We start from the raw sequence: 13010 nt of genomic DNA on the forward strand, positions 1-13010 counted from the left end.
TGAAAGTTTTTGAGTAGCTTTTTATTACTCCAAGAATACTATCTTGTAAGCCAATTTTAACATTATCCAGAACACAGCACTTACATACTATGAGATAAAAGTTCCTTATGGTGTCTTCGGAAATTACTACAACTTTACAACCTCTTATCTGAAATTTCTTTGGCCTGAAATGTTTCAGAATTCAGAACTTTTATTAGAAAGGTCTGTCTGCCATATATTATGCAACACCTCCAGCAAGCGCTAGAGCTGCACTGTAATCAAACACATTAAGATTTCTGTAGAAAACTTAGGAATATTCACGCTAAGTCAATATTCAGTTATACATGGCCTCAGTTCTGTTCAGGTCAGACTTACTATTAAGGGAGTTAGGAAAGACAAAAGATTGGCATCTGTAATAACATAGTAATTTGAAATGTAGTTCTTAATGTTTGGTATCTAGTTCAGACTCACTGTAAACTATTGGTCTTTTCTTTCACAAAACTGAAAGAGTATTTAAAATGAAAAAAATGAAACTATATTTCAGGAGGTAAACGGAAAATAGATTAGCCTTGGAAACTAAGTTAACCACATTATGATTTTCCTCTAGAACTTGTCTAGCTCTGGTTAAAAACGCCATTTCTTGGTGCGATAGTGAAAGACATCAGATCAACCCCAAGCTTTCAGTGTGAGCATCCCTGGAGGCTTCAAGGATCTCAGGCAGCATGAAGACCTGGAGGAAGATAGGGAGGCCCTGGATGGCGCAGTGCTTGAAGCACACCCAAGCGGGCAAACTTCAGCTTCAGTGTATGAAGGCAAAGACAGGTCAACTAGGAATCTGTGTGGTCAACTGTTCTCTTGCCAGGAAACAGGAAACGCGTTGGTATAAATTCTTGTTTGGAGGCTGCAAAAAGCGTCGCACAGAGAAGGGGGAGGAGTGGCTGATAAGTCAGAGCTGGGGCTAGAATAGAAAAGGAAACAGGGTGCCCAGTCTTGTACAAGTTGGGTGAAAATGGGTCTGAGCAACCCGTTCCTGCGTCGGTCTCCGAGGGTTCGGTACCTGCGTGGGCGGAGCACCGCCGACCCAGAAGCCCCGCCGTATCTCGGGCCAGGGCGCTGTGCTCCACCTGCGGCAAGCAGTTAACTGCTGCCCGACAGTGTTCACACAGTCCATGTGCCATCCCGCGAGCCCGTCCCAGGCCCACAGCCTAGAATCCAACCCCGCGCAGAGGACACCCACGGGAACAGCGAGCGGGTCCCACTAGAGCGCAGGCCCGGCCCGCCCCCGGCTTCAAGTACGGGGCGGGACCCTCGCGGCTTTCCATCCAATCCCTGTTCCCCAATGTTCTCGGGGCGGGACCCTCGCGGCTTTCCATCCAATTGCCGCTCTCCTTGGCTCCCGCTAGGGAGCCGACTGGCGCGGCTGCGAGGTAAAGCAGGCGGGCGACGCTGCGCCCCCTCCCTCCCTTAATCCTCAGCGGGTGGGGGAAAGTTACGTCCTGTAGAACGGAGTTAAATAGTGTAGAACGACGGAGGTGTCAGGACTCAGCGAGGGTCTCCTGTCATCAGTGATCTCACCTGCCGGGGTCGGAGAGGTACCCTTGAGGTTGGGCCGCTAGGCTGGTCCGTCGTGATGTTTGGTTGGAGTTGTCTCTCTCTTGGTGGCCTCTTGAGTGTGCAGAGCTGCCCTTGGGTTGGTGGGAGGAGTCTCCGCTCTCGTCGCCGTCTGCTCCTCCTAGAGCCAAGCGTTGAACGCTTGTCCCCTGCGACAGGGCGCCGGCACCGGATACCTGGGCATCGGGATGTACTTTGTATCCTGTGGACCTGTCTAATGGAACGGAGTACGATTGTCCGAAACCTAGTTAATCCTGTAGTAATTTTTATCCAGCTCTCTAGCAGATGGACTTTCGCATGTGTTGGCTGTGATTACCAAAAGTTGAGTCTTGGGGCCTCCCAACCCCTGGCTTGTCTGCCTTCCACCCTCTTTCCAAGTTTTTGTTAATTATCCCCCCCCTGCAATTGTTAAGCTTCTTTCTTCCTTCCCACAGTCGCCAGGCTTGTGATCTCAAAACAGAATTGTTGCAACAGGCTACCGTCAGTCCTAAACAGTTCATCTTGGTGTACTGGTATGTGACAATCTATTTTTTTACTTGTTGTTTCTGATTGACTTTCCGCTTTGAGTTTACATCTTAATGCCACCAGGAAGCCCACTGTAATTGAATCCAGTGTCCTCATTTTCTAAATGCATATATAGGTTCTTTTGTAATTATATTATTTAATTTAATCTTTGTGGTTGAAAATTCATGGCAAATAATCCTTCATGAAAGAATCTGATAATTCATATTTTTAACATGTACTTCCTGGTGAGGTGAGATTGTAGTGAGAATGGAATTAGTAATCTTGGTCTCAGTTTCCTAGAGTCTATTAAGTGGCAGGGAGGTACACAGAGAATAATTTATCTTTTATATATATGTGTATTAGTTTCCTATTGCTACCATAGCAATTTATTACAAACTTAACAAACTTTTTTTTTAACAATTAAAAAGATAAATTTATTATCTCACAGCTTCTGTAGATCTGAAGTCCATGCGGGTTTTAGCTGGGTACTCTGTTTAGGATCTCACAAAGCTGAAATAAAGGTTTCTGTATGTCTGGGCTCTTTTCCGGAGGCTCTGGGGGGGAATCCACCTGCAGGCTCATTGAGGTTGTTGGCAGAATTCATTTCCATGCAGTTGTAGGACCAAGATTCCCATTTCTGTACTGTCAGCTGAAGCCTCTCTCAGTTCCATAAGACTGACCATCTGCATCTTCAAAGCCAGACAACACCTCCAACACTTTTCATGCTTTTAACCTCCCTGACTCATTGTCTGCCACCAGCTAGAGAAAGCTTTCTGCGCTTAAGGGCTCAAGTGATCAGATTAGGCCCACCTGGATAATCTCCCGACTTTAAGGTCAGTTGACTGTATAAAATAACACAGTCGCACTCATGGAAGTGATAATCTCATATTCATAGGTTCTGTGGATTAGAGGGAGTGGAATCCTGGGGGCCATTCATAGAAATTCTATCTAGGATAATATGGTTGTCTCTACTAGATTATTTTTATAATGTGCTTTTGCAGGCGGTTTTTAAAAAAATCCTAACAACTCTATCTGATTATATGATTATCCTCTCTACAGATAAGGAAATTCAGTTAAAGTTGGTTGTCCAGAGGCACGTGGGATTTGGTCCTAGATCTACATTTCCATTAGGTCTAAAACCATGTTTATGGATGGTCAAAGAGAAGTGCAGCCAAAGTCATTAGATAGGGAGAAACTATGAGATCTTTGTTGTACCTCATTTTTGGATTCTCTCTTTATATTAGTGGTATAGGCTAAGCTCTTCTACCCTAGCAAAGAAAGGCCAAAATACAATGGCATGAATAAGATAAAAGTTTTTTCATACGTGTAGAGGAAGGAGTCCAGAGCTAGTAGATTCTGACAGCCTCAGTGCATGGCTTCCAATAATAGGTCCAAGAAGCCGTTCCAGTTGGCACTACCTGCTAGGCAGTGAGAAAGAGAGAACGCACAGGGAGAGCACATGTAGTCCTTAATAGGGGCATGACCTTTGTGACATACATCACAAACCTGGACTTGAGCTCCAAGGGAGAGTAGGAAAGATACAGTTTTGTGGCTGTATACCCAACTAAAACTCAGGATTCTGTTAAGAAAGAATGGGAAAAATGATATTGGCTGAAAACAGTCTCTGCCACACCCTTGTTTTTGATGGTTTATTCTGTAACGTTCTATGAGTGGAATATTTTGTTTGGCTTTGCTGTTAGTTTTAAAAAGTAGTATTTAAAGGACAGGAAATTCTTATTCAATATTAATGTTCTTGATTTCTCAATTGCTATTTTAATATATAATTTAATTTATATATATTTATATAATTTAATTTCTTTGAGAAATCTCATTTTTCATTTAGCACTTACATACATCATTCATTTTGATTTAGTTTTGAGTTAGTTTGATTTCTCTGATGAAAATTAATACAGTTGTGGAAAGTGTTGAAGATTGCTTTGGGATGTGTGAAACCATTCTGCATATCTGCATATACCATCTGCACAGTTAGGTCACAGCAGCTTGTCATGTGATTTGTGTATACTATAATATTCTGTAACTCGACAGTTGGATGACTTTTCCACACTTCTTTATACTTTGCTCTTCAAAATTCTTTCTCTCAGCCCATCCTTTTCTGCATCTGAATTGTACTTGCCCATTTAGACCTACTGCAGGTCTCCTCATCCGCTATCGTGTAGCCTTTATATACTTGGAAGATCGCGGTCAAACAGATCTGGGCTTGAGTTGTTGCTTTGACTTTGGGCAAGTTACTAAATCTCTCTTGAGTTTTGGTTTCTTCATATGTAGAGTGGCCGTGAATGCCATCATTCAGAGATAATATGAAGATTAAGGAGATAACACATTTTCTTTAACACTGCAGTACTTGGCAAATAGTGGATGCTCAATTAATGATAATTATGCCATTCCCATTGATCACTCCTTAGCCTCTAGCACTGTGAGTCTATACTTTAAAAAAAAAATTGTTTTTCTCTCTCTGACAAGTTTATGAATGCCTTAAGAACTAGCATCAAGTTCTGGGTAGCCTGTGGTCCCTAGATATTAATTTGGTGAATTGGAACTAGCATATATAAGAATATTTATGAGATTGAAGTTGTGAGGGCTTTTTTCTTTAGTTTTCCGATTGTGATTGCATCATGGAAAATCAGTTGGCTAAATCAGCTGAAGAACGAACATTTCAGTACCAAGATTCTCTTCCATCACTGCCTGTTCCTTCACTTGAAGAATCATTAAAAAGATATCTTGAATCAGGTATGTTTGTAATCTTCTAGTGTATATTAATTTTGTTAGCAACTTAGAAAACTGTGAAATTGTTAGAAGTTGATGAGGATCTAATTGCTTTTTCCTCTAGGCTCATGATAATTAAAGTATTCTTAAAATGTCCAAAACTTCTCCTCTCTCATGTTAATTTTTCCATAGTTTGTAAAGCCAGATAGTACTATTAGGCTTACAATAAAAAGTAGTAGTCCTCTGCCTCATCCCCCCTTAAACTGGGAATCCTGCAAATCCCACTCCCTCAGGCAAGCATTTTCAAATATTGTATCTGTTTCTTGTGTTGTTTATCTCTGGATTTAAACCAACATTCTTATATTGCTATTTCTTGAATTTTTAGTTGTAAATATTTTAAATTCGTTCCTAAAAAGATGTGGGTTTAACTTTCTGTATCTCATAACCTTCCTTCCCCCTACACCCAATGTATATGTGATCCAACATATCCACATTTTCTCTCTCATTCTCTCAATATAGTGGTACAAAATCACCATTTGGGATTAAATTAGTATTAAATCAGGTTTCACCTGATTTAAATCAGTATTTATTTGAATTAAATCGCCTGACCATTTAGGGTTTATGGTTATGCGATTATTCACAAGAGAACCATTCAGTGTACTTTGATTATCTTTTTGCTACATTTTGTTTTTCCTCATTTTTCATTTGCTTAGTACTTTGTATCCATAATGAATTGAATTCCAAACACTTCAATACACTGAAAATCCCTGAATTTAAACACATAAGATATTCTCTTAGTTTCATTTCTTCTTGGAGACATCTCTGCTGGGGCCCTCTACTCTTCTGGTTCAGTCAGCATTCACTTTTCTTGAGCTGGCTGGACAGCTGTTATCCTGGGGCTTTCCTTCGGCCACCATCCTGGCAGTTCTCTTCGCCTCTCTCTCCTGTGTTGGATTCTCTACTTCCTGGATTCCATCTTCCTCTTTATCTTCCCTCATTTTGGTGCAATGTATCTTCAGTAGCTACTTGAGAAAGCGTGTCTAGGAGGAAAGGAATCTAAGACCTAAAAATGAATGTATTTTACATTCATACTTGATTGTTTGGTGGAGTATAGAATTCTGGGTTGGAAATGATTTTTCTTAAGAGTTTTGAAGAAACTGTTCTTCTTGAGAAATCTGATGCCCCTCTGATGTTTGATCCTTTATATGTGACCTGTTGTTTTTTACTCTCAGGATGCCTTTGAGAACGTTTTTCTTTGTCCCTACCATTCTGAATTTCCCAGTGATGTAGGTTTTTACACGTGTGTAGGTATTTACATTTATCTCTCTGAACACTCAGTGGGTTCTTTTAGTTTAAAAGTCATGTTCTTCAGTTCTAAGAAATTTTTAAAGTATGTTTCTTTGATAGTTTTCTCCTCCCTTTGCTCTCTGGAATTCCTATTACTTAGATCTGGGTCCTTCTGGGCTAAGCTTTTAGTTAAAAAAACTGTTTCCCTTTCATTATTTGTGCCTTTCCCTTTTTGGTCTATGTACTGTTTGATATCACCAATCCTCTTTTTGTTCCATTCTACTCTCTGACTCATGTGAGAGGCTTTCCTCAATATCTGGTAATCCTTAGTCATTCATATTTAAGAGTCAGACCTTTAAAGCTGATTGGGACCTCTGTGTGCATGGGTAGGGCTTTGAGGCTAGGGGACCTTATATTAAGCCTTGTAGGGTAATAGGGCAGAGGTATAGCAGTTCCATTAGGGCATAGCCAAATACTCCTTTCTCTTGGACTGACTGGTTTCCCCAAAGAAGAATCCTCTCATCTTTTGTTCAGAAGGCATAAGCCTGACTGCTAGTGTTTTGGGGGCTGGGTAGGGGAAGGGGGCTGGAGGACTCATTGTTCTGGGTGTATACTTTCATTATAATCCCTGTTTTTCAATATGGGGTAGAATCTATGTATTCAGTTTGTCTGGTTCAACTCCTGAGAGTAAACCTCTGGATTTCTACTGGCATTGGGAGGAAGTTGCCTGGCTTTCTAGAGTGGAGAAAGAGACCTGCAGGGTCTAGCGTGGATGGCGTGGTTGTCTGCTGCTTTTAAAGACTTTCCAACAGTCCTCCCGTTTTGAGCCTTCTTTGCCCCTTGCCTTTGGGAGCCCACCTGTGTTGAACTGTTGAAGCTTTCTGGGATTCTGCTGCAGGGATGGGGCTGCTTCTTGGTTTGCACCTAACCCCACCCTGTCTCCTCCTCCCTTCCATCTCCAGGGTTTAGATATTAAGTTTCTCCATTCTACAAAGTCAGTTACTGGTTTCCCATGTGTTTTCTAATTTGTAAAATGTTAGTTTAACTTGTATGCTGTCCTCTCTTCTTTCATTTTCTTTGTCCTTATGAATTTATGCCTTTTTTATTACTTCACTGTCATTTTAGTGAGTTTCCAGGAGTGGAAATAAATGTATGTATTTAGATCACTTTAACTGGAAACCCTCTGATTTTTTTTATATCTTCTTTTTCTCTCTTCTTTTTTCTTATCTACTCTCATCTGGAAGTTCTAATTTCTTTTTTTAAAAATTCACTGATTATTCACTTTTTTTGATTATTCACTTCATTTATACTTTCTCTGAATACAGCTTTTGAATTGAGTTTAAGATAAGACTTTGAAGGGGCTGGCCCAGTGGCTGAGTGGCTTAAGTTCGCGCGCTCTGCTGCGGGTGGCCCAGTGTTTTGTCAGTTCGAATCCTGGGCGTGGACATGTCGTTGCTCATCAAACCACGCTGAGACAGTGTCCCACATGCCACAACTAGAAGGACCCACAACTAAGAATATACAACTATGCACTGGGGGGCTTTGGAGAGAAAAAGGAAAAAAATAAAATCTTTAAAAAAAAAAAGATAAGACTTTGAAGAGACAAAATAAAACAAAAGGAAGATATTAATATTAATGTCCCTTGATTTCTATTCTACTTTCATCTACAGCTTAATTTTCAGAACAGTTTTTCATGGACTAAGAACCCTGTATCCTTTTTTTTCTTTTTTTGAAGGAAACCATTATTGGCCACAAGACACCCTGAACAGCTCTGGGCAGGCTTTACACTTAAATTTACATACATATTGCATATATACATAATGTTCAAGGCTTTGCTTGAACATTAGTGGAAAGGAGCTTAATTTCTATTATTCGTGGCTAAACAGGATTTACTTTCCTATTGACTAATAGCTAGACGATAGCTCTGTCTTTGTCATTTTAACTATCATCTTGGACTATTTTAAAATAATTTTTCAGACCATGATTATCAGATTACATAATATCCACTGTTTTATTTTTTATAGTATTTTGCATTGTTGCTTTTCAGCCGTTATCATGTGCTAAATTATTGTAACTTATTGGCCTTCTGTGATAATGAATACATACATAGTTGTTTTACATATCTGAGTCTTAAGGTTTGTATAAGTAATAAAAATTGAGGTGAGTTTGTGGTACTTGATGTCTAAATACTTTAATGCATATTTTTTCTTTATAGTAAAGCCCTTTGCAAATGAGGAAGAATATAAGAAAACTGAAGAAATTGTCCAAAAATTTAAAAATGGGATTGGAGGAGAATTACACGAGAAATTACTTGAAAGGGCAAAAGGAAAAAGAAATTGGGTATTTATGTTATTGTGCTTATAATTAGGAAATTGATGCTTAATGAATGAAAAATAAAAATGTATGTAGATTTTGTTTTAAAATTATTACTTTAAAAATTCTTGAAGTCATTGTTGTCATTATCATTATCCAAAAGAATGAATGAATTATTTAACTCTGGGGAGTTTTGAGTGTTGTGAGTGTGCTCCTCTCTTATCATATGGGGAATTTGTTAAAATGCAGATTTCCTGGGACCAGTGATTCTAATTCGGTATCTCTGGAATGGGGGCCCAGAAATCCTTATTTTAGCAACTATTCCCTATGGTTCTGATGCAGGTGATCTGTAGACCATGCTTCAGAGAAACATCTTGTCCAGGTAATCATAGGCTAAAAAACCCAAAACACTAAAGTAGACATGTCACTTAGGTGGTGTACAAATATCTAAATAGTGCAGGGGAGAAAAAGGGCCATTGCCGAATTGGAATGGAGAATGATTATGAGTATTCTATGTTTCAGTTATATAGACTGAGATGTTGGTATAATAATTATTGAGGATCTCAGTAATTTTCCACAAGGAATCTTCTTTGACCTCTTGAGCTTAAACTACTCTTATTTCTATAGTATGAACCAGAGAATGAGTTTTCATAATTAGAAAACATTGCCTTAGTATAGAAATAATGATTGTAACTATCTTTTAGTTTTAGAAATAAAAAGCAAGCTGATTTTTTCATTAGCCATTGATACCTATGATGGAATAATAAAATTTTCTACTTCCAGATTTCTTTATTTTCAGTCTTGAAACTTGAGTGCTTTTAATTAAATCAGAGTAAAGGTAAAGAAGTTGTTCTGTCTGTATCTTTTTCACTTATATCTTTTTCTGAATGACTGATTATAGTTTATAACATCAATTTCTTCAAAAAGAATGCCAAGCAATTTTATGAGATCTGTTTACTTATGTATGAAATTCAATTGTGTATTGTGAAAGAGGTACACATAGAAAGTAGTGTCTTTGAGAAATCTAAATTAGTTTTTAGTCCACCAAAAAGTTTTTATATTTCTGATTTGATATTTCCGTTTTTGCTTGGGAAAGGAAAATTGTAAATTCCTTAATAACTGTTATATTTAAGTGAGGATTTGTTGAATGCATGTTATACACCAGGTGCTCTGAGAAAACACATTTAAGTACTTTGTTGAGTATTTGTGACAATTTGATCTGTCTGAAGGTGTCTTTTTAGTGCTTTCTTGTTTCATGTTTTTGATAATGTAGTTAAACTGAATAGTACTTAAGATCCTTCAATTCTAAAGGAAAGAAATGATCACAATAGCATTTTTCAATATCTATGTTGATTTAAAACAAGAACATACGTTAAGTATTGAAGAGTAAAGCAAAAAGAACAAATATAGCTCTTTTTTATTTATTTATTTATTTTGCCAGCACTTACACATTCAAGTATTATCAATATCATTAGGCTGATGTTTTTAATTTCTTTTAGCTGGAAGAGTGGTGGCTGAATGTTGCGTATCTGGATGTTCGTATGCCGTCACAACTGAATGTCAACTTTGCGGGTCCTGCGCCCTATATTGAACACTATTGGCCTCCAAAGGAAGGCACTCAGTTGGAAAGAGGAAGTATAAATCTTTGGCATAACTTAAACTACTGGCAGCTATTAAGAAAGTAAGGATAGTTATGTGAATTTAGTAACAGATTTACTCAAGGTCTCAGGTAGCAAAATGTTGAGAAGCTTGATTTAGTTTGGGGATGAATGCTAGAGTTGTGACTGTTTAGTTTATAAGGTTTATAATGACTTCTTGATAAAAAATACTTGTTTTTGTTTCAATAGAGAAAAAGTGCCTGTTCATAAAGTTGGAAATACTCCTCTAGATATGAGTCAATTCCGAATGCTATTTTCTACCTGCAAGGTGCCAGGAATTACTAGAGATTCAGTTATGAGTTATTTTAGGACTGGTAAGTAGAAAACTTGGGTACGTTTTTTGGTAAAGGCATTAGGATTTGGGTAGTTTTGCTGTAGTTATGACACTGTGGAGCATACTCTTTTGAAGAATATTTCTTACTGGATTTTGACTAATTAAAGGCTTTTTGTGAACCTATCTTTCAGTCATTCTGATTAGTTGGAAGTAATTTATGGGAATGGATTTTCTAAACTATATCTTTGATTCTCTGCAAACCTGATGCTCACTTTGCTTCATTTGAGAGTTTAAATTTTAGTTCAAGAGTAGAATTATGAATCAGAGTATTAGGAAATCCGGAGCATATGATCTGGATCCTTCCCTTTCTACCCTCGTTCCTTCTTATCTGAATTCTCTTTTTGAGTGTTTTCTTGTGTGTGCTCCTCATGCCCCATTTCTCTTTGTGGGTGTGCCTTTTTCCCCCTTATATGAGGTGAGAACCTCGTATCATTCTTCTTCAAGGCACTAGAGTTCAGATTGACTCATCAAAGTTTTTGTTTTTACTGTCAGTTTAGTAGCCTGGTGTTTAATTTCTGCTTGGTGTCCTAACATATCCTGAAATGGAAAATTCTGTTGTGGTAACTGCTAGTTTTAGTTTTAGTGACTGTTTTAGATTAGGTAGTCAGGGAAGGCCTCTCTGAGGATCTGAATGATAAGATGATCCAGCACAAGTTTTTGGCTTTTTATTTGTTTTTGTTTAGTTCAGATTGTTGTTTTTGTTATGTATTTTGGATTTGTAGTTAGAAGAATTATTCATAGATTGGTTGTGAGATAAAAGAGAAAAAGTAGAATCAGAAATGACTTCAAGATATTTGGCTTGAGTAACTAACGGGGTGGATAGATGTGTTGCTTTATGAGATGGAAAAAATTGAGGGGAGATATTTAGGGAGGAAAATCAAGAGGTCCCTTAGACTATGTTGAGTTTAAGATACCTTTTAAATATCTAAGTGGAAATGTAAATAGGCAGCTGGATACAAAGTTTGGAGTTCTGGGGAGAATTCAGGACTGCAGATATAGATTTAGGAGTCATCATTAGCAGGCATAGAAATCGTTTTTAAAGCCATAAGAGTAGCTAAGCTTTCAGAACAAATATAGGTGAAGATGATCAGGGGAACCATTCTTATCACAATCAAATGCAGTATTTGGTGGTCAGAGGAGGAGGAGCCAGCAAAAGAGACCAAGGTAGGAAGAAAACAAAGACAGTGCTCTCCCAGAAGCCAGGCGGTGGAAGTGTTTTTTCTAATGCTCCTGAGAGGTCAAATGAGGTAAAAATTAAAAGTGACTACTGGATTTGTCAACGTGATGGGAAGAGAGGCTGTACTTGACAAGAGCTGTCTTAGTGGAAGTTGTGCAAGGGAGCTCACCTGGAGGAGATAAAAGCAAACTGAGGAAGAGGTGACAACATTTGGAAATTAATGCTTGCAAAAAAAGTTTTGATTTACAGTGGGAGATATTATTTTTGTTTTTGTTTTTTTAAAAGATGGGTGATAATTATATCATAGGAATGACATAGGTGAGAAAGAAAAGTAATCTTGTAGGAGAAAGGATAAGGAGCTAAAAACATTGAGAAGGTAAGAGCTGAGAGGATCAAGAGCAGAAAGGGTAGAGGGATTGGTCTCTGACAGGAGCAAGGATGAGAGGGAGTGAAAGTGTGAATCTGGATGGAGATAGATTGGTTAGTTTTGTTGTTGGAAGATGAGGAGGTCCTATGTATAACTTGTGTTTTCCTTGGTGAAATAAGAACTGAGGTTATCAGCTGGGGTGGAAGATCTGAGGAGAAAGGAGAAGGTTTGAAGCTATTTTGGAAAGTGGGAAAAGCAAATATGCTGTGAAAGTGTAGGTACAGTGACAGTGTAGGTGTAGGTAGGTGTAGTGACAGTGTTGAGTACCCTTTTGAGATGTATATTTATGAATTTAAAGTTAGATTAGATGGTGTGTTGGTGTTTTTTTTCTTCAGCATCAATCAGGGGCAGGTGCAGAGGAAAAGAGAGTGAAGGATTTAAGGGTTTTTGCCAGGGAAAAATTATAATGTTGGGCCATGGAATCTATCCTGGATATGGAGGAAATGTGTGTTGAGGGAGAGGGCAGCATGCAGGCTGCTGTGACTAAGAGGATAGTGTCAATAAGGAGGCACTTGTTAGAATGAGTTTTGTTTTGTTTGTTTACTTATCCCCTAAGAGACCATTAAGACTGAGTCAGTCATGCCTTTCATCCTGTTTACCTCATTTTGCCCAAGAAGTTCAGACTTCCCCCTGTCATCTCTTGTCATCTGCATTCATGGATTTGTGCATAGCCTAATTTGATTCAGGTTCCCTACTACTGTGACCCACCCCCCCTCATTCCCCAAACACTTCTGCTCTACTTTCTGGACCTCATGGTCAGCAAAATCCATTATATCCTCAACTTTTTCTCCAAAAGTTCCTGTTTCCTTCTGAAAGGTACTGTCACTGAAACCTGGTTATTCTTTGAGCGTACTACTTTCCTTATAACCATCTCAAGTGGGGATTTTTTTTTCTCTTATACTTTGGTACTAGAAGGCGTGTAGGAGATGTTGGTGTCCTCTTTATTTCCCATCGCCCTTTCCATTTTCCTTTCTTCCTTACAATTTATTCATGCCC

At 38.5% G+C, this 13010-nt stretch overlaps 1 protein-coding gene across 4 annotated transcripts in view; it reads left to right on the top strand.

Annotated features, from left to right (window-relative positions):
* The first annotated feature begins 1441 nt into the window (after positions 1–1441).
* CROT (carnitine O-octanoyltransferase) overlaps positions 1442–13010 on the top strand; it is a 53898-nt gene continuing 42329 nt past the window's right edge. Inside the window, exons 1-6 of one of the 4 annotated variants that reach the window (XM_046670076.1) lie at positions 1442–1571; positions 2025–2102; positions 4707–4842; positions 8321–8445; positions 9918–10099; positions 10266–10390. In XM_046670076.1, coding sequence (XP_046526032.1) covers positions 4728–4842; positions 8321–8445; positions 9918–10099; positions 10266–10390 — 547 coding nt within the window. In that variant the 5' untranslated portion in view covers positions 1442–1571; positions 2025–2102; positions 4707–4727. The other 3 variants (XM_046670077.1, XM_046670079.1, XM_046670075.1) reach the window with 3 other exon arrangements.

Source organism: Equus quagga, chromosome 8 (genome assembly GCF_021613505.1).
Source record: "Equus quagga isolate Etosha38 chromosome 8, UCLA_HA_Equagga_1.0, whole genome shotgun sequence".
Classification (NCBI taxonomy): Eukaryota; Metazoa; Chordata; class Mammalia; order Perissodactyla; family Equidae; genus Equus; species Equus quagga.